Below are 22,422 nucleotides of genomic sequence, written 5' to 3'. Positions count from 1 at the left end.
GGGTCTATTCACAACATATGTTTTCATTGTTAAGTTTTTGTTTTTTTATGAATGAACTTCATTTAATTTTGGTTTATTGTAAAGCAACTACAAATATCGAAAAAAACTACTAAAATTCCGGTACAGTTGCTTTAATCCCATCGTTTTCTGTCTCCGAGGGCTGATAAAGAATCCTCAACTGTTGTGTGACAATGTAAAAGATTTCCGACGTTCGCCCGCTTTCTGATCGTCGTTTTCGAACCTTCAGTGTTTTTCGGTTTTCCTGGCATTCGTTGAGCTTCGAGGTTCTTGAACTCTTGAACTCGTAACTCTTCCAATGATTTTACATTCTTTTGAGAACTAAGATAGGTCAATTCTGCGTCCTAAATTGATGAATTAAAAACTTGTCATTTGCAAACAAACTAACGGCTGTAGAATATGGGCGAGTGAGCAAATTCATAACGATTTGCTCTCTTGCAAGTCTTTCGCGCAGTATGTTGACACGGTTCGCCGATACAGGATAATCGGGACGGCCTGTTCTGAAAAAATTGAACGATTACTTTTTATTGTAGTCAAGATAAATTTACGCTTTCTGTTGTGGAAGAATTTGTCCTCTATACCCGACTTCCCAAATACGTCGGTTCCAGTGCCGAGTGTTTAAATTTCGAGCGAGAGCTTGTGATAGATGCATCTGTAATATGGTATAATGGGAATTTACTTAAAATTATAAGTCTGAATTTTTTACAACAGAATGAAAATTAATAATGAAAATTGATAATTTGAGAAAGTGATGAACTCGGAGTCGAGTTATTGTAGATTTACGATAAACAACACGCGCTCCCGTTATTTCGGATTGTCGTTTGAAAGTTTAGAATGAAAATTCTGTTAAATCCATTTAAAAAATGTTCGGTAGCAGAAAGAAAAAATATATTTATGTTACTGAAAGTATTTATCTTCAGCAAAGTATAGTTTGTTTCCCTTTCCACTATTTACCTCGTGAATGAAATTTGTTTGAGATGTGCGTCGATTTTTCAGGCATAATAGGGTTTTTTTTTAAATTTTAAACAAACTGTGCGGTTAACCGTTAACCGCGCGGTTATAGAACACATTAACAAAAACTAAAGTTAAATGTTTATTAAGTATCAAATTTATTATCAATATACAAGATCACACGACAGAAAGTAATTTTCTCAATGATTTAAATTAATTTTACCTATTAGGAAAGTTTGATTCTTCGCCTTTGAACAAAAGTACGAGGAGACATTGTGAAAGGACTATTCCAGCGTAAATTTCCAACAGCGATCTATCAAAGCTTATGGGTCAATGCTTGGACCAGAGAGTTGACTGCATCAACCCAGTTCCAGTTCTTTGTCTCATCTTCAATACTACGAAATTGGTTGAGTGGTTCTAGAAAAACCTTTGCGCAATCGTAGTCCTCAAATTCAATTGCTGAAAATTTATCATTATAATGCATTAGCAATTATTTATATGTGAACGCTAACTACCATCAATAACATGATTCAAACCAGACTTGCAACGGGCCGGGCCGGGTCGGGCCGGAATGAAAATTTCTAGGGCCCGGATGTTCAATACTGAAAAAAATTCAATTTTTTTTTTCGAAAATTTCCCGATTTTTTTTGAAAAATATTTCTTAAAAACAATTTTTTGTAGGTTTCGAAGGTTTTTGAAAAATATACTTGAGGAAAAATATGAAAAATTTTCAGAAAATAAATTTTTGGACAAAAAATTGTAGTGAAAAAAGTTCAAAAATTCAAATCCGGCCCGGGCCGGCGGGCCGGCCCGGAATTTTGCAAGTCTGATTCAAACTCGCAAGTAGACCGTCGCCAATTGTTTCATTCGTGAACAATAGCTGATAATTCATGAATCGTTGACTGATCAACACTGCTTTTTTCTAAAGACATCCGTATAACTTTCAAAGGACAGTTTGATACCGTAAAACCAGTAATAGAAGATCCACTAAAACTTTATTATAGATGGACAGTGAGGAGGTGTTTATAGCTTCTTATAGAAGAGTTGAAAAGTAGAAAAAATTGCCCTTCTATTACAGGTTTCACGGTATATACCTACCTTGCAACATTTGAAATCATATAACCGTTCGATAGCTTTTCGTAGTAAGAGATAGAGATCAGGTGCTTTGAGATCAACATTTACACGTACTTTTGTAGGTTCACTGCAATTAAAAAATTAATTAGTTGGACATATGAAATAAACAAACTTTATTAGTCTAGTATATTTATACTCCACTGTCTCCACTTCTTTCTGTTGAGAAATGAATGCCCTGCGGAAGTTTGCCGATTCAGAGTTAGTACAGTTTTGACGTGTCATTGTGTAATCGGAAGTTGAATAATAGTTTAATTAAAAGTTGGTAACAAAAAATCTAAAGATAATTTTTTGGCGAAAGTAAGGGAACAATTCTGAATCCTGTATCAAAAATTGTTTAAAAAACAATGTGGGAATTGACAAGTTTAATCAAAAATGGAGAAGAGCATGTTTGAATTTCGCACTCTGTAGATTGAAATGTTCAAATTCGCGCCAGGCCTATAAAGGTCAAGTTGTTAAAGGGAAAACCAACACGAAACGTTCGATAAATACAGATGGTTTACGAATCCCAAGTGAGACAACTGTCGTTGTACTTCATATTTTCCTAGGTAGATCATCGTGTTGAAATGAAACTGAAATTCCTCGAAATGCAGGCCAATAAACGGCTTGAGTTCTAGCCTTTTTCTTGGAAACATTGTATTTTATACTGTAGAAATAATATTTTATCGCGAAGAATTTATTAGAAAATCCCTATTCAAAATACCCTGGCCTTTGGGCTCAAAAAGACAATTAGCAGTAAATTGGAGGCAACAAGTGAATGAGGATCAAGCACACTGATGAAATAATATTTACAAAACAGGGAACATTTTAAAATGAATATTAATATTTATTAACTTCGAAAATGTGATCCAGCAGAGCCAATCCGCTGGGCTCCTTTCAACTCGCTAATCAGCATTTTTAGAGACGACAACCAGAACCAGCTTTTAGACATTTCTTCTGGAATACTCTGAGAAAATCTGTTATAATGTTCCCATGCTTGTTGATAGTTCTCATATTCGATGGCTGAAAAAAAAGTTGAGTTTCAGAAAGATTGAACAATCACTTACAATCGACGACATAGTTCAGATTCCTTATGAGATGTTCGGGTATCTTATTTTCATTAAACATGTTTTGCAACTGAATCAATCTTTTCTTGATTCCCTCTGCCTTCGCCTAAAATATCAACTTATTCATAAACCAAGGGAGTTTTTTATTAAAATAATTTCAGAGCAAACAACCGTACTTGTTTATCTTTGATTGCATGCAGTTTATCAGCAGCTTTGAATAAAAATGGCATGAGCTCCAGTCCAGTAAGATCCAGATCTCCTCGAACTTTCTTCGGTATACTGAAATTAACAAATTCAGTTTTTTTTTGTATTTATGAGTTTTTGTTCATACTTTCCAGTGTCCAAACTTTGAATTGACTGTGGTGATTCCACGTAGTTTGGAAGTGTGAATTGAGAAATACATTCTTCCGAAGTGGATGACGGAAACATGTTCTGTAATGATATGAGAAGTGGAGAGCCTTGGTCAGCTACGGAATTTTTGCTATTCGGCTATTTCAATTGTCTAATTTTGGACCCAAACTGATTTGTTTTTTCGGTTATCAAAAATAATCAATCGACGCGACTGTATTTTAGTATATCTATATACTGAACTTGAATAAAGTAGAAGAGAAAGCATGAGGATATTTATACAAACTTTATATCTAAAAAACGTAATCTGACACTTTCAGAACACTCACCGAGCTAGTTGGAGTACCTTCTTTATTGAAAGAACTCGATGTAGCAGGTCTTGAACTGAACGAGGATCTCTCGGCCATTGAGGAATCTGTAACAAGAAAGAGGGAAGTCAAAGCTAGGAAAAAAAGGGGAAACGGCTGAAACGGGAGATGTGTTCTCTCGAAAATGCTTTTCAAGGACTGGAGGATGTGAAAAAGTGGGCGGAGCTTTCGCAGCTAGGGAACCAATTGTTGGATACTGGCGTATGCCACATGGGCTGATTCCGTAGGTAGATTAGTCCAGGTATCCTATTCAAACAATAGTCGATTCAATTCAACTAATCCAATACTTTTTCTTTTATAAGCAATGTTTTTTCGCAAAACGAGGTACAAAACTATCTTGTGAAAAAAATTACGTTTTGAAAACTTTCTACATGGTTTATGGGCTTTCTAGAAGAAAAATTCAAATTATCGTAATAACATAAACTATAATATCATGATTTTGATTGATTTATTGCACATAATTTTGTGAAAAGTATAAAAATGCATTATTGGGTTGTTGTTTTTGAGCAACAAGAGAAAAATGTCTGAAATACATGTTAGTTTTGAGATCTCCGAAGATCATCCCGACCAAACAAATATCAATTCCAGAGTCCAATTCATATGATTGGATTCTGACAATATTTTTGTAGTTGTATCAATACGTTTTTTGTATTTTGTATTATTTGAAGTATCACTTCAAAAATATATGAGAAATTAACAGATTCTCTTACTACTCCCACCTAGTTGACTCATCAGTTTGTCGCTTAGAGAAGAATATCAACAAAAAAGGAGAAACCAAGAGAAATATCAGGTTCATCTTCATTCGAACGTGACTCAGAGAAACTCCCATAGGAATCAGACATGGAGAGAATGGGCGGAGTTTTGTGTTGTTCGGAACAGCGATGATCACAGGATTACGTTAAAAATATACACTTGTAAGCATATTTCAGAGGACATTGTCAGTGTTAATTCAGTTCTCTTTTGTTTATTCTTACAATACTCATTATAGTTATTTATTAGTTCTAGGCTGGGTTTCTCGATTCGAATCGGAATTTTTTGACAGCAAATAGCCGGGAAATCAGAATATCAACTCATTAATAAATAAACTTCCCACAAGATTTTTTTCCTGTAGTCATCAGTTTGTCGCTTAGAGAAGAATACTTACCTAAAAAGTCGTAAAAACTGGATGAGGAGTTCATTGAAGGCATCGTCTCATTCATAGTAGTTCTGCAAAAAAAACCAATTGAACACACAAAAAAGAGAAAGAATCAGGAGAAGGAGAAGAAGATGTGTGTATTTGAATGTGTACACCAATGGGAATCAGAATAAACGAGGAAACGAGACCACACCTAAGGACTAATATATAATTAAATTTTCTTGACGAGAAGTGGCTCAACGAGCTTCTAGATTTTGGATTTCTCTCATAAAAACCTCATTTCAATTCTCATTGTTCCGTGTGAAAGATACAATTTTTAGTGATCTTTCCGAAAAGAAAAGGGAAAATAATAAGAAAACGAATTACAAAAGATGGGATTACTGATGAATAGAAGGATTTGATTAACCATTGAAATGCAAGAAAAAGAGTGATCCTCTTTTTCTTTTTTCAAGTCAGTTCTCTTCGTATCAGAAAAATAAGTCAGTGGGAAAAATAGTGGGAAAAATAGAAATATGATGGAGAAAACTGAGAGAATTTGTTGACGACAACAGCTACCTTACCGTGGATATAACAAATGAATTATTGTTTCGAATAGGAAAAGAAAAAATTTAAAAAGAAGGAACTATGTGGGAGTTGAGAAGGATTTGCAATTGGATGATATGGATGTTGTATTCCTAATATACATGATATGTTTCTTTGTTCGATGATTCCCCGAAAGATTTTCATTTGATTCGTATTTTGCAGACCAGGTAGACTAATACGAAACCCCCATTACTTGGTTTTCAGACATCTGGAAATTCAAAACGATACAATAAAACCGAGCATTGTATTGTTACTTTTGGAAAAAAAACTGCAAATCAGTGAGATTTCTATTCTGATCTCTGTTTCTTCCGAGGTGACGGATAGTCATTTGAAAGAGATTTCAGAAACTGAATTGTCTCATAAAAATTCGAAAAGCTCATGGACAGAGAATATATTTGAGAGCATGATAACAGGTGAAGTTAAAATTATTGGGTTTTGTTCGATTTGAAGAATGCCAATTGAGCCATATTGTTCGTTTTCCGAATGAATTCTATTCTTCGTATTGCTATTGTAACAAGATAAATGTATTCATTTTTTCAGAATGAATGATCTCTAATTTTAAATTGATAAATGTCGTGATAATTGAAACGTTTCAATTGCCCCTCCAAATAAAAATTTCAAAAAGGACTAGAAGAGTTACGTAATACGAATGAGAGATGAAGTGAGAGATTTCTTCGATTTCCTCTAACTTATTATGAAAAAAAGAAGAAGTGAGCTGAGAGGGGAAAGAGACACACCTGGGTGAACATGACAACCAACAGAAGCTATATATTGATTATGTAAAAGAAGGAAGAGAAAGAAAATGAAGAAACGAGAGAGGTAAAGAAAAAGGTAGTGAAGCGAAAAGATATCAGTTGGCCTAAATAGTATACCTCACTTTTTGATATTTTATACTCTGTGAATCTATGTTTCGTCATTTGATGTCAACAGAATAGGTCACTGATATTCCATTTGTTATTTGAAAAATATGGAAACTCAGTTAAACCTTCAGATCTTTTCGGATCACTGGAAGAGACAAAAATCTTTTGAAAAATGAGTTCAATAATCGGAGAACATAAAAATGAATGATTCTGGATGTGTGAATTACAAGAAACATTCCGAAGTTATTAGTCTAGACATACTTATAGAGCATGCTTCAGAAAGTTTAGAAATAGAAGGATTGTGGGCGTCTTGAATGTTGATTTTAAAATTATATAACCCGTTCAGAAACTATACAAGTGAAGACGATTAGAATGTGGGAATACGAGAACGAACTCTTGAAAATCTAGAGCTCAAAAAGTTAGAACAAAAAAAAGTGTCAATTGGCATAAATTATCATTGCCACTATATAAACATGAGTTCAAACTTTAGGTTCAAACTGTTACCAATGTTTATAGAACTTATTTTTGAGTATTCTTTTCTTTTTTTGAACTTTCTAGATGCTATAATCGAATAACTGCGGCATTTAGACTCGCACCTACGGGTAAAAAACGAAGAGTTGTACTTTTTTCTCTTTTCATTCTTAAAATGACCATATAAAAATAAGTTTATATCTCAATATTGCTCGTTTTTCCCTTGTGATATCACTACAATGACGCAGTTCTATTGAAAAGTACACTTGGTTTTCATAACATATTATAATTAGAGAAAACTAAAATATGTGTTCTATTTTCTAACCAGAACTTATTGGGAATTCAATTCTTCCTTCTATTACTGAAATTCAGGTTAACCCATTGGAGTATATCTCTTTCGCTTCATTCTGATTAATGCCTGTTTTGTAGTCTGTTCTTCTCATTCATCTACTTCATCTTGCTTCAACTTCAATTCATCATCTGACTGATGTCTATATTGCACACCTGGTTTCACCCCACCCACACTCTGCTTTCTTTTTCGATCAGAGAATAGAAGAAAAGCGTGTGCGTGTGTATAATGAGATTCGTTTGGCAACAAATCCAGTGAAGAAGGTGAAAATGAATGGTGCGAAATTGGTTGAAGCCGAAGAGGGTGTGGGAATGGATAAGAGTTTGCAAGATTGTTATTAGAGAACAACAATCAAAATAAGGATTTATCACAGAAATTCGACTATATAAAGGGAGGGGTGTATATGAAAGAAAGTAAAGGCGACGGGAAGACAAAAGAAAAATAAATATATAGATTTATAATGCTTGTATTCAATAATGTTGCGGTTGAGGTGGAGCTCCTCCTCCTGGATACTGTTGACCATATTGCTGGAGATTCTGTTGTTGTCCGTATTGTGGTTGTTGCTGTTGATAGGCTTGATACTGCTGGTGTTGTTGTTGCTGCTGATACTGTTGAGGATCTTGCTGAGTGGTACCATATGGAGAAGCGCCACCGTATGGATTCGATGCTTGTGGTGCAGCTCTGTAACCAACATTTCCCTAAATTATAAAAATTTTGAAAAATTAGTGTACTCTCATTTAGAAAATTACAGTGATTGACGGATCCACAGGCCTTCTTCGCATGTTGCTAAGACGATTTGGTGTTGTACCAGCGGTTGGCAACATTGGTGGAGGATCATTCCATCCTGGGGTCACCGTTGATGGAAGAACAGTTTGATAAGACTCTCTGTCTGGATGTGGTGATTGTGTTGGAACATGTTGCTGTGGTTGCTGAGGTTGAAATTGTTGAGGTTGCTGAATTTAAATAAGATTTTTCCTGCCCTTAGTTATACGGCTCTACTTACCCCTTGACCAAATTGTTGGGTAGACTGTTGTTGCTGGTAAGGTTGAAATTGAGGCTGAAACTGTTGATGTTGTGCTTGTGGAGGTTGTTGACCAAATGGTTGCTGGGAAGCAATCGGGCCAGCTCCAGCTCCCATAATTGGAGGTGATGGCTGCTGAGGCATATAGCCTGGCTGTTGTTGTTGTTGTTGGGGATAAGTTTGATACATCCTGAATTATAATGAATTTGGTTGAATGTAAACATGACGATGATCAATTCAAATAATGGAGGGCACAAACCTCACTATCTCAAAGAAAACTGGGAGAACGACAAAGAGATTGGAATGAATATTTATGGATTAGTTATTATTGATGAATGAAAATGATATGGGATGCGAGAAAAACAGAAACAAAAAGAACAAACGGAAAGATGAAAAGCGATCGAGAAACTAAATTAGAACAGTTGTGACCACGTTCAGGTGTCATTATCGTTTTTCTATGTACACACTTCCTTTTCTTTCTGTATCTTCTTATTCGGCGGCAATCGGTGTCTCAAGACGAATAAGGCGGTTCGATTGTTCCGCGATTTCATGAATTGACACTCGTCCACGCTGGTTTATGAATTTCGCAACTGAAAGAAAACAGGTTAACATGAGATTAAACTATGGGTATACAGATATCCTTACCAGCAGCGAACTCCTTATCAGAGATATAAATGAATTTTCCACGGTCATCCATAACTCCTTGAACGAGTCCTTCTCCAATGAAATGCTGCAATCTATTTACGGCTTCTTCTGATTTCAAACCAAAATGAGCTGACAGCTCGTCGATATTGACAACTTTGTTAGCTTTAACATATGCTACAAAATCACGAATTAGATTTTCAGCTTCTTCTCCTTCAATGGCATCGGTTCCCTCTTCTTCAACAGCAAAAGAAGCTTTCATCTGGAAGTAAAAAGTCAATGGAAGAATTTTGAAACACTTTTGAAAACCCGTGTTTTTTTCTGATATTAGTATGCAGAACCTAACTTACAGCCAGATACTCTTCATGCTCTTTGTGTTCCTTCTCTTCTCGTTCTTTCTTCAATCGGTCCTCTTCAGCCTTCTCTTCAGCAGCTTCTTTTGCTTTTTCTTCATCCCGTTTTTTCTCCCGTTCTTCCTCACGTCGTTTACGTTCTTCTCGTTCTCTTATTTCATATTCTCGCATTTGTCGTTTTTCTTCTTTCGCTGCCAATTTAGCAGCCTTTCTCTTTCCAACTTTTTTACCATCAGCATCATATTCAAATTGATCACCTCCTTCTCCATCTTCCATCTCGTCATCATCGTTTAGCATATGATTGACGAAACCGTCTTCTTGCTCGTCGCGATTAATACGACGTCTAGCATTTCTACGCATCCCTCCAGCTACTGAAACAAATCTGGATTTGAATAAAACTTCACAATGATTAGGACACATACCATTGGCACCTCTTCTATCCTCAGCTCCTTCATTCATTGCCAATAACAAATCTGTCCTCTGACGAGCTGCTTTCTCATCCCATTGTAATTTAAGAAGACGCCAGATAATCACGGTCAATCTGAAAACTCAATTTCGAAATTATTAACAATAGTTTTTTTCAGCAGTAACTAATATCTGAACATAACATAGATCATCAGAAAGAGCAAGAAAGAGACCTTTTCAAACAACTTACGCCAGGACAAGTACTGAAACCGATCCGATCAGAAGTGGATCCAGACTTTCATTTTTTGATCCACCATAACTATAAGGCGAATCTGTGGACGATTTTCCTTGATTTGAATCCATCGTTTTCTTGAAAAAAAATTTAGATACAAAGCATTCAGTATTTAAAAAAATCAAAGATATATCAGGCCGTCGTGAAGTAAGATTTGCGAAAAAAGAAAACTAAATATAAACTAAAACTAGAAAATAACTTCGTGTATCCAACGAAACAGAAATTTTCAGTTCAAGAGAAAGAAGCCTCAATAAAAGCGAGTACCCTCCACGGTGTCTCGGCCACACGTTTGCTAGGCCAGAAATATTCGGCCAGCCAGAAGAATCGAAATATGTTTGATGAAATCGAAAAGTGAGGATTTTTGAATTTTAGTTTAAAAACTTTAATTTACTTTTTTGAAGTGAATTGAACGTGACAGAGATTTTTAGCTTTAATATATTCACTATTATTATTCACCTCCTGTAAAAAAAACGTTTTCCGGAGTGAATAGTCCCATTAGATTGCATATTGCCGGTAACATACGGTCTAACTTTGCAAAATTTGATATCACTGGACCGCAAACAACTAAAACAGTTTTCCGATTATTTGAAAGAATTTATTTTTCAGGTGCAAAATATTCTTTATCGACTAAACTAAAAATGGATTTTTAAAAATATAACATCAGATTGATAGGGGGAAATAAATAAAATATTTTAAATTTAAATTTAACAACCGGACCATAAAATTGTCTAGTATGCGGGACGGAAACAAAAGTGTTCGATTCGAGATCTTACTAAATTGACATAGTAATCGATAACACAATGGGGCACACACTAGGAATCACGTAAACGGATGAAAACAGGTATTTATTCAAACATTTGAGGTTATCATTGATAGGAAAAGTGATGGGGGAGTTCAGAGATCTAATCGACATCCATTTCTCCTGGCTGAGATTGTGGCTGATCTCCGGCGGCTGGTTGAGGCTCTTCTTTCTTTGGTGGGGCTGGCGCAGCTGGTTTCTTCTTGTTGAGAATTGGGTTAACGATGTTTTCAAAAGCCTGAAAAAACTTTCAATTAAAAAATCTGTCAGAATCGTCTTACATTCTTATTTTGATTGATTTCCTCAGTGAAGACAACCGGGGCATCAGTCTTGGACCGAGTATCTTGTTTGTGACGAGCCTCATCAAGCCACTTCTTCTTATCTTCGATGGCATTGATTACTTTCTCCATTTCTTTGCTATCGAGATGGGCATACGTTGGACCACCATTGGCGTAATCCTCATATGCACGTCGAACACGCAAAATAGATTGATCGAACGAATCAAATGCAGGCTTTCTGGTCTCAAACTCACGGTAGCGCTCCACAACAGGAGTTCCGATGGTTTTCAATTCATAAAGCCTCTTCTCGTAAACATCACGTTCAGCATCTTCGCCCTCATCGTAGAGCCAGTCTTCTGTTGAGGTAAGAGTTGAACGGAACTCCTCAGCCGAAGCTGGAGTGATGAAATCGGCGTATTGCTCAGAAAGCTTTTCACGCATTTCGTAAACGTACTCCTCGAGTGAGTTCTTCGCATCAGCCTTGTCTTTTTCTTTAGCATCAGCAGCTTGCATTTGATGCTCGAGTTGTTGAAACTTTTGAACATCATAAGTAACCGGAATCGACTCAATAACCTCCAAATCAATCGGAACTAACTTAATCTTCTTGACAGGTTCTTGTGGCTCTGTTGGTGGAGCCTCGGAGTTGGTGTTTCCATCAACTTCCATTGGCTCTACAGGTGCTTCTTCAACAAGTTTTGGCTCGTACATAACAGCTGAAGTGATGGTGAAAACTCCATCTGGATTGACACGAACTTTGACTTTAACTTTCTGGTTAGATCCGTCGGCTGCTGGACGAGCCCCGTTTACTTTCCAAGATCCGATGTGAACTTGGTTATGGGGAACCACGTTCGGTTGTGCATAGTGAGCGTCCACTTGGAACGGGCCACTACGAAGAAGAGAGACAAGTTTAGAAAACGGAACTTCGTCGCGTGGAGCGAATACGTCGCTTTCACTGAAATATTGATGATTATTACATTACTTTAAAAGGAACCAGTTCTTACCCTCCATTGTCTCCAGATCCGTTCCAGCTGAGTCGAATGCGGTAAGGTTGCGAATCTTTGATAGCAAACTCACGAACACGGAAGGTTGGAGAGAGGATAGCACACTGCATAGCAGCTCCGCGAGCCACAGCCTCATCTTGATTCATTGTGGTCTTTGGCTCCTTACCGAAAAGCTCCTTCACAATTTGTCTGATCATTGGGATTCTCGAAGATCCTCCGACAATCTCGATCTCCTCTACATCTTCCGGTTTGATAGCAACGTCATCGGTGAACAAGTCAACAAGAACTTTCTTAATACGATTGAAAATTGGAGCAGCGAGCGACTCGAATTCTTGGCGTTGCATTTTGCCGGTTACATCTTTATCTTCCATGAAACATTCAATATTAAGAGGAATTGGTGTTTGGTTTGCAGACATTTGTTTCTTCACGCGTTCACATTCATCCAGAAGACGAAGCCATGGGCGTGGCGAAGTGGCGGCATCGATTCCTGTTAAAATAAATTACATAACTTTTTTTTTTTTTTAGAAAAAAGAGCTTACCGTATTTAGTTTTGAACTCGTTTCTGAAAGACTCGCGGATGAGAGCATCGAACCAAAGACCACCAGCTTCCAGATCGTATGTGGTGTTGACCATTTGCAAATTTCCACGGTTAAAACAAACCAACGATGCTTGGGTAGAAGAATGTCCAATATCGAGGAAAACTACATTGCGCGATTTTTCCTTCTCTTCTGGGAGATCCTGCTTGTAGATACCGTATGCCAAAGCGATAGCAGTTGTTTCATTGATGATACGAAGTGAGTTCAACCCAGCATACTGAATGGCAGAGAGCACAGCCCGTCTTTGGACATCAGTGAAATATGATGGGACTGCAAGGACGCAGTCGGAAACTTTTCTGACATCGGTCAATTGAGATTCAACGATAGTACGGAGCTTTGTGAGGAGAGCAGCAAGTACTTGCTCTGGTGTAAAAGTCTGCGGCTCTCCAAGGTAGCTGACTTGAATTCCAATATCATCATTAGGGAGTTGAACAACTTTGCACGGGATAAATGGAATGAAGCGTTGTGCGACAGGATCACTGAACTTGCGTCCAACCAAATGCTTGAAGTTAATAACAGTGTTCTTGATGTTTGTGTTAACAGCTTGTCGAGCTGCAACTCCCATTGATCGATCTTTCGGTCCAAAAGACACGCAAGCACTGTAAATGAATTGTTTTTAAATACAAAACTTTAAAAATACGTTCAACTTACGGAGTGGCATGCAAAGAATAGTCATTTGTGATAACCTCAATTCCTCCTTGGCGTGCAACACCAATATAGCAGTTGAGATTACCGATGTCGAATCCGAGAACCGACATTTTTCTTGGTAGCAAGGGCGCTGAAATTATAGCAATATGATAAACTGTTAAAAAAAGAAATTCTAATAACTAATATGACTATATAAGCAAATCAACGAGTTTCTAGAAACTTCGAGAAAACACTGTTAGCAATGAGCACTAAAAATGAGAAAACAGCAGAAAACGACCGAAAAAGGCGTGTCTAGGCGTACTTCCTCACAATAATGTTTAAAGGAGCACAGAATATTCAAGAAAAGTCTAGCAAGTCGGGGCGAGACCCTCGCTTTTGGCTAGTGCGATAGAGCGAAAGTGCGAAGTGGAAGAATTTTTCAAGTCATCATTTTTGTTTTCCCGGTTTTTCACTCCTTTGCGTGTCTTTCACTCCTCTGTAAACCTTTAACTTTCGTGATGTTGCTTACAGTTGAATTCTAGTGATATTAATGCATTATGAAAGCTTTTTAATTTGTCATATTTCCAGGATCATGCCGCCGAAAGCTGGAGAAACCGCCGTTGAGAAAATGGAAGTAGATGAAGTCAAACAAGAAACTCAAGAGAAGGAAGAACCGGTCAAAGATGTTAATGCCATTGCAGTTGAAAGTGAGAATTTTCTGTTCGTATGTGAAAATTAAAAAAAATTCATTTTCAGATATCAAAGAGCAGTTGGCTGCTTTGGATAAAGGCGAAGAGCATTTGATTACTCGTGTGTTGCAAGTGTTGACAAAAACACGCAAACAACTGAATGATATTGTTCTTCACAAGCTTTTAACTTCGCATTTGAGCAGTGATCCGCAATACAGCGAAAATCTTCTGAAGTTTCTACGCTACACGCCTCCACCAGCAGAAACTGAGGCTCAGCCAATGGACACTTCGGTACCAAAAAACAGATCGCCTAAAAAGGGAGTTAAGCCAGTGTTTTCATCTCCGGAGTCTGATTGCTACTTACGCCTACTAGTGTTGCTTCATCTCTATGCTCAGAAGAGACATGCAGAAGCACTTGGACTTGGTGAACAGCAGCTCACATACAGTACGTTTAAGTTTCTTCATTTTTCAAAGAAATATATAAGACGGTCGAAATTTCAAAATTTCTTGCTCACAAACTTATTTCCTTAAAAATTGAGAGATTTTGTACTAGTACATATTTATTTTTTAGTTTTAGACTTCGTTCAAAAATGTGTGAAAAATCATGATGTAGAACAAATTTGCTTCACTTTGATCTGTTCACGTCATTTTCTGTTCTTTTTTCAAAGTTTGTTCAAAAGTACAGAATCGGTATCAATACCGATTCTGTACCAAGAAATTCCTTCAGATTCGGTATGCATACCGATTCTGTACTCTGCATAAAAGGTCACGTGAAAAAAAGATTTCTCCAAGTTTATTCAAAAGTACAGAATCGGTATCGATACCGATTCTGTACCAAACAACAATTCTGTATAAAAGGTCACGTGAAATATTGAAAATCCACAGTTTCGATGTGTCAAATTTTATTTATGATATTTTCGTTTACGTGGATTCAAATCTGATGTTCATTGAGTGGTCAAAATGACAAAAATGACAATTTTCGATGAATAATCACCTAGATTTCGTTATTCGATTTTGATCAACAACACACTTTCTTATTCAATAACATGAAAAAGTTTGTGTTAATGAACATTGCAAAAAAGGTTTTAAAGTGTTTCCTTCTAAAGTAAGAAAAAGTGAAGTTGATCAAAATCGAATAACGAAATCTAGGTGATTATTCATCGAAAATTGTCATTTTTGTCATTTTGACCACTCAATGAACATCAGATTTGAATCCACGTAAACGAAAATATTATAAATAAAATTTGACACATCGAAACTGTGGATTTTCAATATTTCACGTGACCTTTTATACAGAATTGTTGTTTGGTACAGAATCGGTATCGATACCGATTCTGTACTTTTGAATAAACTTGGAGAAATCTTTTTTTCACGTGACCTTTTATGCAGAGTACAGAATCGGTATGCATACCGAATCTGAAGGAATTTCTTGGTATCAATACCGATTCTGTACTTTTGAACAAACTTTAAAAAAAGAACAGAAAATGACGTGAACAGATCAAAGTGAGAAAACTCTGTGCTTCACGTGCAACTTTTTCTAGCAATTGCCAGTTTATTGCATAATCGTTCAACATCACGGAAATATTGTACTTTCAGTACAGATTATTTACAGAAATCTATTTTTTAATTCGCTAGCAAAAAATTTTGAAATTTCAACCGTCTTATATCAATACATTCATTTTTCAGTTTACCAAACAGACAAGCGCACACTAGATGGATTCGCGGCTAAAACACTGTACTTTTTATGTGTTATCTACGAACGTGAAGGCCGTCTTTTCGATCTTCAAGGTTTTCTGAACTCTCGTCTTCGTACCGCGACCCTTCGCCATTTCAACGAATCTCAAGCAGTTCTCATCTGCTGGCTCTTGCGCTGCTATCTGATTAATCGTCAGTACCAGTCAGCTGCTCATCTTGTATCGAAGGTGGCTTTCCCAGAAAACGCGTCAAACAACGATCTCGCTCGGTACATGTATTATCAAGGACGTATAAAGGCTCTGCAACTTGATTATAATTCCGCGGCTGGATATTTCCTTCAGGCTCAAAGAAAAGCTCCTCAAGAAGGAGCTATTGGCTTCAAGCAAGCTGTTCAAAAATGGGTTGTTGTTATCGGTCTACTTCAAGGTGAAATTCCCGATCGTAGCGTGTTTCGTCAACCAATTTATCGCAAGTGCCTAGCCCACTACCTGGATCTGAGTCGTGGAGTTCGTGATGGAGATGTTGCTCGTTTCAATCGAAATTTGGAGCAGTACAAAGGTCAGTTCGAGGCCGATGACACACTGACACTGATCGTTCGTCTTCGTCAAAACGTTATCAAGACTGCCATCAAGCAAATCTCTCTGGCATATTCAAGAATTTACATCAAAGACATCGCCAAGAAGTTATACATGACTAATGAGACCGAGACAGAATACATTGTATGTTTACACTTCATTGTTTCATTTTTAATATTGAATATTCCAGGTAGCCAAGGCTATTGCTGATGGAGCTATTGATGCTGTCATAACATCTGATGTCCGTGATGGACCAAGATACATGCAAAGTTCTGAGACAGCTGACATCTATCGTACATCAGAACCTCAAGCTCATTTCGATACTCGCATTCGCTATTGTCTTGAATTGCATAACCAGGCTGTCAAAGCTCTCAGATATCCACCAAAGAAGAAGATTGCCGTCGAAACGATTGAGCAAGCCCGTGAGCGAGAGCAGCAAGAGATGGAATTTGCCAAAGAGCTAGCTGATGAAGACGAGGACGACTTCTAGATTACTCGGACCCCTTTTTTAATTTATTCTGAACAATGCATTGGAACGTGTCTCCCCGTAAATAATGTTTGTGTATTTTATTTGAATTTTCTCTCGCTTTGGCCTGAGAATCCTGTCTACTCCTCAACCCGAATGAACTTTTAACGGATTTGTTCTATCAAGTTTTCTTTCATTGCGTGAAACAGTCGGCGGAAACTCATCTGTGTATCATGGAACTATTTATTATCGGAATAAAAAAGTTCCGACATTTTTTACCGACGCGCAAGAGTCGCGGTACTGGTAGATCAGAAACGCCCACTCATCATAAACATTTCTTCTGCAAAATCAGGGCACGGTTTCATTGAATTCGCGGGTGAAGTTTTGTTTAAAAATACCACTTTTTAAATAAAATTTGACCTATTTCCTTTAAAATTTGATCTTTTTTCCTCAAACTTCATGGTGGAAATGAAATTTTAAGGGAAATAGGTCAAATTTTATTTAAAAAATGGTATTTTTAAACAAAACTTCACCCGCGAATTCAATGAAACCGTGCCCTGATTTTGCAGAAGAAATGTTTATGATGAGTGGGCGTTTCTGATCTACCAGTACCGCGACTCTTGCGCGTCGGTAAAAAATGTCGGAACTTTTTTATTCCGATAATATGTCTATTTAAATATGAAAAATTTCACTTTTGCAAATTCTCCCTTTTGCAATTCAATTCTCGGTAATAATTTCACCGTGGAGTAGAGCGTTTAAACGCGTTTCGTACGCAATTACCAGTGATTGTGCTGCAGACTCAGTCTCAAATTTTACGCGCAAGCGATATAATAAGCCGTTTCATTTTCCAGTAGAGTAACGTGTCGATCGCTATGATCATCGATAGAGTCGACGATAATCGGGAAAATCATTTCGATTTGATCAAAATTTAGTTTAGTCGATGACCAGAAAATGAGTCGAGACTCGACGATAATCAAAAAGTCATGATTATCATCTCAAAATTATCGATGACTATCGACGATCATGATCACTCATGATTATCGATAATTTATCGACCGGCGATTATCGATAGTCGGTGGACGATTATGAGCAAAAATAAAAGAGTCCGGAAACGGTTTTAAATGGTTCAAACTAGTCAAAAATGGTGTTTTGATAGTCTTGTAAGAGTCCTCCATTGATTCCATCAAAAAAAATAAATAAAAAATGAGAGAATTTTTTTTTTCAAATTTTTCAAAAAAAAAGGAAAAATAATTTCGTTTAAAAATGTTTTTCTTGGTGTAAATTGATAGAGTAGCTTCAGAAATCTATTAAAACACTAATTGTGACCAGTTTGAGCCATTTAAAACCATTTCCGGAGTCTTTTATTTTTGCTCATTATCGACGATTAATCGTCGACCGACTATCGATAATCGCTGGTCGAAAAATTATCGATAATCACCAGTGATCATGATCGTCGATAGTCATCGATAATTTTGAGACGATAATCATGACTTTTTGATTATCTTCGAGTCGCGATTCATTTTCTGATCATCGACTCGATCACCTATCGACCGTTATCCTTCAACTATCGATTCAAAAATCATCGAAAATTTGGTCGACACGTTACTCTATTTTTCAGCGACAGTCGGAAAACGAACTGAGCATGCTGCTCATGAGCATATAGAATATTTTTCACCCAACCATTTATGTTCTATTTTTCAGAATGAATGAAGCGCGCGCAAGGTTTTTTTTGAATCTCCGACAGTCGATTGATCCATTGCTACGAGTTTTGTCTAATAAGTCGGCACCACCACCATCGTTGGGACTCGCTTTCGATATCTCTGGAATGCCACCAGCAACACTTAAATCATCTGCATTGACGTATGGAAGTGTTGGAGAAATGATCAAAGATTTCAGCATCGTTTTCGGAGTGCCAAAATACCGTACAAGCAAACGTAAGTTTCTGTATCGATGTATAACACGAAATTTCGAAAATTGATATTTCAGCCAAAAAAGTTACACGCAAGTTCTCATTCACCCGTCTCCTCCAACCAATTGATAATCTGGTTACGTGCCCAGCGTGTTCGAATATTCATCCATCAGACACTATTTGTGATGCTTGCTATTCCAAAGTTCATAAATTGACATCAGAAATCAAGAAAAAAATGATGGAGTATAATCCCTATGTTGGGGAGAAGCAGGACAGAGAAGTGAGATTTTCCAAAATGAAAATAGTACTGTCCAGATATCAAGTTAAAAAACTCCTCCAAAACTTACATTGTTGTTCATATTAGTCATATCGTGATTTCAAATTTTCCATAAATCCATATTGTGATTTTTCACTCAAAAATTAGTTTTTCTAATAATGAAAGTAAGTTTTAGTTTTGAAATTTATAGAAGTATGTATTGAGCAAAAAGTTGTGAGATAAATAACTGAGAAGTCACTTGTTTGAAATGGTCTATGTACTTTTCACTGAGTATTTACAGAATAGTTATGGGCCTATTCTTGGGCAGCGAAAAACGTTTTTCGCTGGTTTTTTTCCGATTCACGGAACCAGAAAATCAGCGAAAAACTCTTCGCGCGCAGGCATTTTTTGCTGGAGTTTTCTCTTCCATATTTGGTATGTTAGGCCATTCACTTCGGGACCATTTTGTTTAAATCAGTGATCCTTTAACTTTCAGTGAAGCGTAAATCGACAATTAAAGGATCACTGATTTAAACAAAATGGTCCCGAAGTGAATGGCCTAACATACCAAATATGGAAGAGAAAACTCCAGCAAAAAATGCCTGCGCGCGAAGAGTTTTTCGCTGATTTTCTGGTTCCGTGAATCGGAAAAAAACCAGCGAAAAACGTTTTTCGCTGCCCAAGAATAGGCCCATTATATTATTATATAACATTCAGTTTATAAAGTGTTCCAAATTTTCAGGTTTACGTCAAGTTTAAAGGAGAATCAGAGGCACCGGCTGCAGTTGTGAAAGGAAAACGAGTTATTGAATTGGAGAAGGATAGACCGACGTGGTTCAAAAAGCTAACATTGAAAGAATAAACTGTTTTCTTCGTTTCTTTAGATTTTAGTAGTTATTTTCTCAGTTGTGTTGTTTGTTAAAACGATAATGAATTTTGAGTTTCATTGTTAGTCCCATTGAATATTGACATCCCGGTTGATAATTACAAGACTCCTAAAAACAGACACATTGTTCAGGTTGTAACCAAAACCGTTGCGTGTTGTAGGTGTGAAACAGCTGAATCAATCGCTCTGAGTTCCTCTCCGGTTACTCTCCTAGTCCTAAAGAGAGTGTCACACTTGTTGACATTCCTCTCTTCTAATGTGCTCTTGTCACGATCATGCTCGCGCACAGAAAGGAGAACAACAAAGTGCTCCTTCATGCGTTTGGCGTGATTTTCGAGAAGAATGGAAACTGATTCAATTCGACAGTCGGGAGAGGGGATATATGTGACAATAGATGGAATAATTTTACTGATATAATAACTTTTTAAAAACAAAGAAAAATAAATGTTTTTTTTTAAACAAGTGCCTCCTTTTTCCCTTATCTAGTTATAACTTACAAACAGAAAATCAAAGAATACCATTCCCTTTTTTTAATAGAACTAGAAGTAAATAAACAAATAACAGAACATGCGGGAAATTGGCGAGAGTGAACTACACTGGATGTCTTCATTATTTCAGATCTGAAAGCAATCAATCGTATCTTTTATTACGAACGAATGCAAATATTTTTGATAGTCCCAAGCAATTCCAAAACTCTTTCTGCCTCCTCTTCCTTCTTCTTCTTCTTCTTCTTCTTGGGAGTCTGTTCGTATCTTACCGCACATTGAGACTGATAGTTGAATTGCGTGACAAACATACTTCGATCTCACATTCTCTCTAAATCTCTCAATTCAACTCACTCTCTAGTCGGCTCTGAGGTTAATGATGAATGCATTTTGTACCAGTCGGGATGGCTTTCGATTGAACTTGAAAAAGTTGTATTGCGGCAAAAAAGAGAAGAAACGATTAAAAAATACCATGAATTTCATCGTTTTTTTTTTCGTTTTTTTAAACATTTTGAACTCTCGTCTCGATAAAAGGGATACTGTAGAATGACTATAGGATTGTAATGATGGATTTCTTCTGAGAATTATGATGTTCCAGCGAGAGAACTGATGACGTCAGATATTAACAAGTGTATCCCGACCTGCTAATGAATTCAACAAATTTTAAAATATTAGGTAGTATGGATTCTCAATCAGTTTTAGTTTTCAAGGTGATTCAGGTGAAATTTATGAAAAATGAAATGAATAAAATTTCCTGTCTTGATGCTACAAGATTTAATCAACAGTTATCTTCCTCTTTTATTTTTAGAAAATAAGATCGAATTTATTTAACTTTGAAAATATCTGGAAACGGGTGGACCACAGGGACGATTAACAAGGTTCGGATTATGAACTTCCTTAGCACCACTGATTTATTTCTCAATTGAAGTACAGATGATATCTGAAAAAAATCCCGTCTCATCTCTTTCAATTGTTCAGAAGTCATGGATATACTCCTCTCATCGTCAGAGCCAATGTGACTATGAATATTGGGTTTCACCAACCATCACCGCCACCACAAATCCAAAAGACTCACTACCACATTTTAGGGCTTCTTCATCTTCTTCTTCTTCTTTTTCTATCTCAGTTTACTTTACTCTCAAATGAAGAAGTAGGAGAAGCCTCTTCCTTCCTTTTCTAATGAGTGAGGAAGAGGATGAGGTTGAGGATTATCCTTTCATCAAACCATATGGATTTACTAAGAAAATGAGAAGAAGAAGAAGGAGAAAAAGAAGCACATGGTGATGTACCGTAGTCCAGGTGCAATCAGTCTGACTCTGAAAATGGTAGGTAATCACGAAACGAATAGTCTTCCATGCTCACATTTGGAATAGTACACTTCCATTGATTCCTCCGATGTTGCACTTACAGGGTGCGGCATAAATAGTGATACACGCGAAAAATGTTATAACTTTTTTCAAAAACATCCAAACATCTTTTCCTTTTAACAAAAATTTATTCATTCACTACAGAAAAGATATTCAATGATGGTTTTTGATCCGCGCTCCTTCCTCCTGAATTACAGCTCTCAATCTCTCCGAGTAGCTACGACCTAGGCACGGAGGTATTTGGCGACTTCAGCGTCTCAGTACTTATACAGAAAACAGTTCAGATAATTCGAACTAAACTTTTTTTGTTAAGAAACTCTCTGGGTCTGATATTCCTACTTTGAAAATTTGATAAAATCGCATTTTGGCGAGACAGGCACCCATTTCGACACCCAGGTGAGCTCCGGAAAATTGTCTCTGAATGACTGTTAAGTAGCCTTGGAACGGTGGACCGGCGCTTCGACTTTCTGGAATGTCCGGAAATGATTTTCAAGATGAAAACAGGCCTAGAAATGAATTCTAACCTTCAAACAGGCTTTCGGATTAATTTTGGTGGACCAAAATGTAAAAACTGTAGCTAATCGGGACGCTTCCGACTAAAACCGGGATTGGAGGTGGATCTGAAGTCTCATCGAGAAATTTTCTGTTCTAACAAAAAGTACACAAGTGTTTTGCTACATTCGTTTTGTTTTTAATGTTCTGGTCGGTTTTTATGGTGAGTAATAACCATGAGTAAACATTGGGATCAAATAGGTGATTTCGTGCGTGCCAAGGAGGACCTCATGAGCTATCAACGTTCACAAAATTCTGAGTTTTTACAA

General features: G+C 36.9%; 7 protein-coding genes across 7 annotated transcripts; 2 read left to right on the top strand and 5 right to left on the bottom strand.

Moving 5' to 3' along the window:
* Nucleotides 1–131: 131 nt before the first annotated feature.
* Nucleotides 132–2,325, bottom strand: GCK72_010155 (uncharacterized protein; the record flags this gene model as incomplete). Its single annotated transcript, XM_003104041.2, has 5 exons — nt 132–362; nt 407–518; nt 567–670; nt 2,068–2,170; nt 2,216–2,325. The coding sequence occupies 5 exons, from the start codon at nt 2,323–2,325 to the stop codon at nt 132–134; spliced, it is 660 nt and encodes a 219-aa protein (XP_003104089.2).
* Nucleotides 2,326–2,929: 604 nt separating this feature from the next.
* GCK72_010154 (uncharacterized protein) lies at nt 2,930–3,575 on the bottom strand (the record flags this gene model as incomplete). The annotated part of the gene is made up of 4 exons (XM_003104149.2): nt 2,930–3,102; nt 3,147–3,252; nt 3,323–3,425; nt 3,478–3,575. The coding sequence occupies 4 exons, from the start codon at nt 3,573–3,575 to the stop codon at nt 2,930–2,932; spliced, it is 480 nt and encodes a 159-aa protein (XP_003104197.2).
* A 5,194-nt stretch (nt 3,576–8,769) lies between these two features.
* On the bottom strand, nt 8,770–10,043 carry GCK72_010153 (uncharacterized protein; the record flags this gene model as incomplete). Its single annotated transcript, XM_053727716.1, has 5 exons — nt 8,770–8,870; nt 8,926–9,184; nt 9,273–9,646; nt 9,698–9,816; nt 9,931–10,043. The coding sequence occupies 5 exons, from the start codon at nt 10,041–10,043 to the stop codon at nt 8,770–8,772; spliced, it is 966 nt and encodes a 321-aa protein (XP_053587293.1).
* Nucleotides 10,044–10,874: 831 nt separating this feature from the next.
* On the bottom strand, nt 10,875–13,404 carry GCK72_010152 (uncharacterized protein; the record flags this gene model as incomplete). Its single annotated transcript, XM_003104143.2, has 5 exons — nt 10,875–11,009; nt 11,053–12,001; nt 12,051–12,537; nt 12,590–13,245; nt 13,298–13,404. The coding sequence occupies 5 exons, from the start codon at nt 13,402–13,404 to the stop codon at nt 10,875–10,877; spliced, it is 2,334 nt and encodes a 777-aa protein (XP_003104191.2).
* Nucleotides 11,277–16,722, top strand: GCK72_010151 (uncharacterized protein; the record flags this gene model as incomplete). The annotated part of the gene is made up of 7 exons (XM_003104136.2): nt 11,277–11,413; nt 12,067–12,325; nt 12,576–12,844; nt 13,862–13,980; nt 14,030–14,407; nt 15,649–16,376; nt 16,423–16,722. 7 exons carry the CDS (start codon nt 11,277–11,279, stop codon nt 16,720–16,722), a joined length of 2,190 nt encoding a protein of 729 aa, XP_003104184.2.
* A 1,659-nt stretch (nt 16,723–18,381) lies between these two features.
* GCK72_010150 (uncharacterized protein) lies at nt 18,382–18,597 on the bottom strand (the record flags this gene model as incomplete). The annotated part of the gene is made up of 1 exon (XM_053727715.1): nt 18,382–18,597. One exon carries the CDS (start codon nt 18,595–18,597, stop codon nt 18,382–18,384), a length of 216 nt encoding a protein of 71 aa, XP_053587292.1.
* GCK72_010149 (uncharacterized protein) lies at nt 18,401–19,725 on the top strand (the record flags this gene model as incomplete). Its single annotated transcript, XM_003104047.2, has 3 exons — nt 18,401–18,632; nt 18,685–18,887; nt 19,606–19,725. 3 exons carry the CDS (start codon nt 18,401–18,403, stop codon nt 19,723–19,725), a joined length of 555 nt encoding a protein of 184 aa, XP_003104095.1.
* Between the last annotated feature and the right edge of the window lie 2,697 nt (nt 19,726–22,422).

The sequence above is a fragment of the Caenorhabditis remanei genome, chromosome III (assembly GCF_010183535.1).
Source record: "Caenorhabditis remanei strain PX506 chromosome III, whole genome shotgun sequence".
In the NCBI taxonomy this organism is placed as follows: domain Eukaryota; kingdom Metazoa; phylum Nematoda; class Chromadorea; order Rhabditida; family Rhabditidae; genus Caenorhabditis; species Caenorhabditis remanei.
Note: the sequence above shows the minus strand (reverse complement) of the source record. Positions and strands in the feature narration are given on the sequence as shown.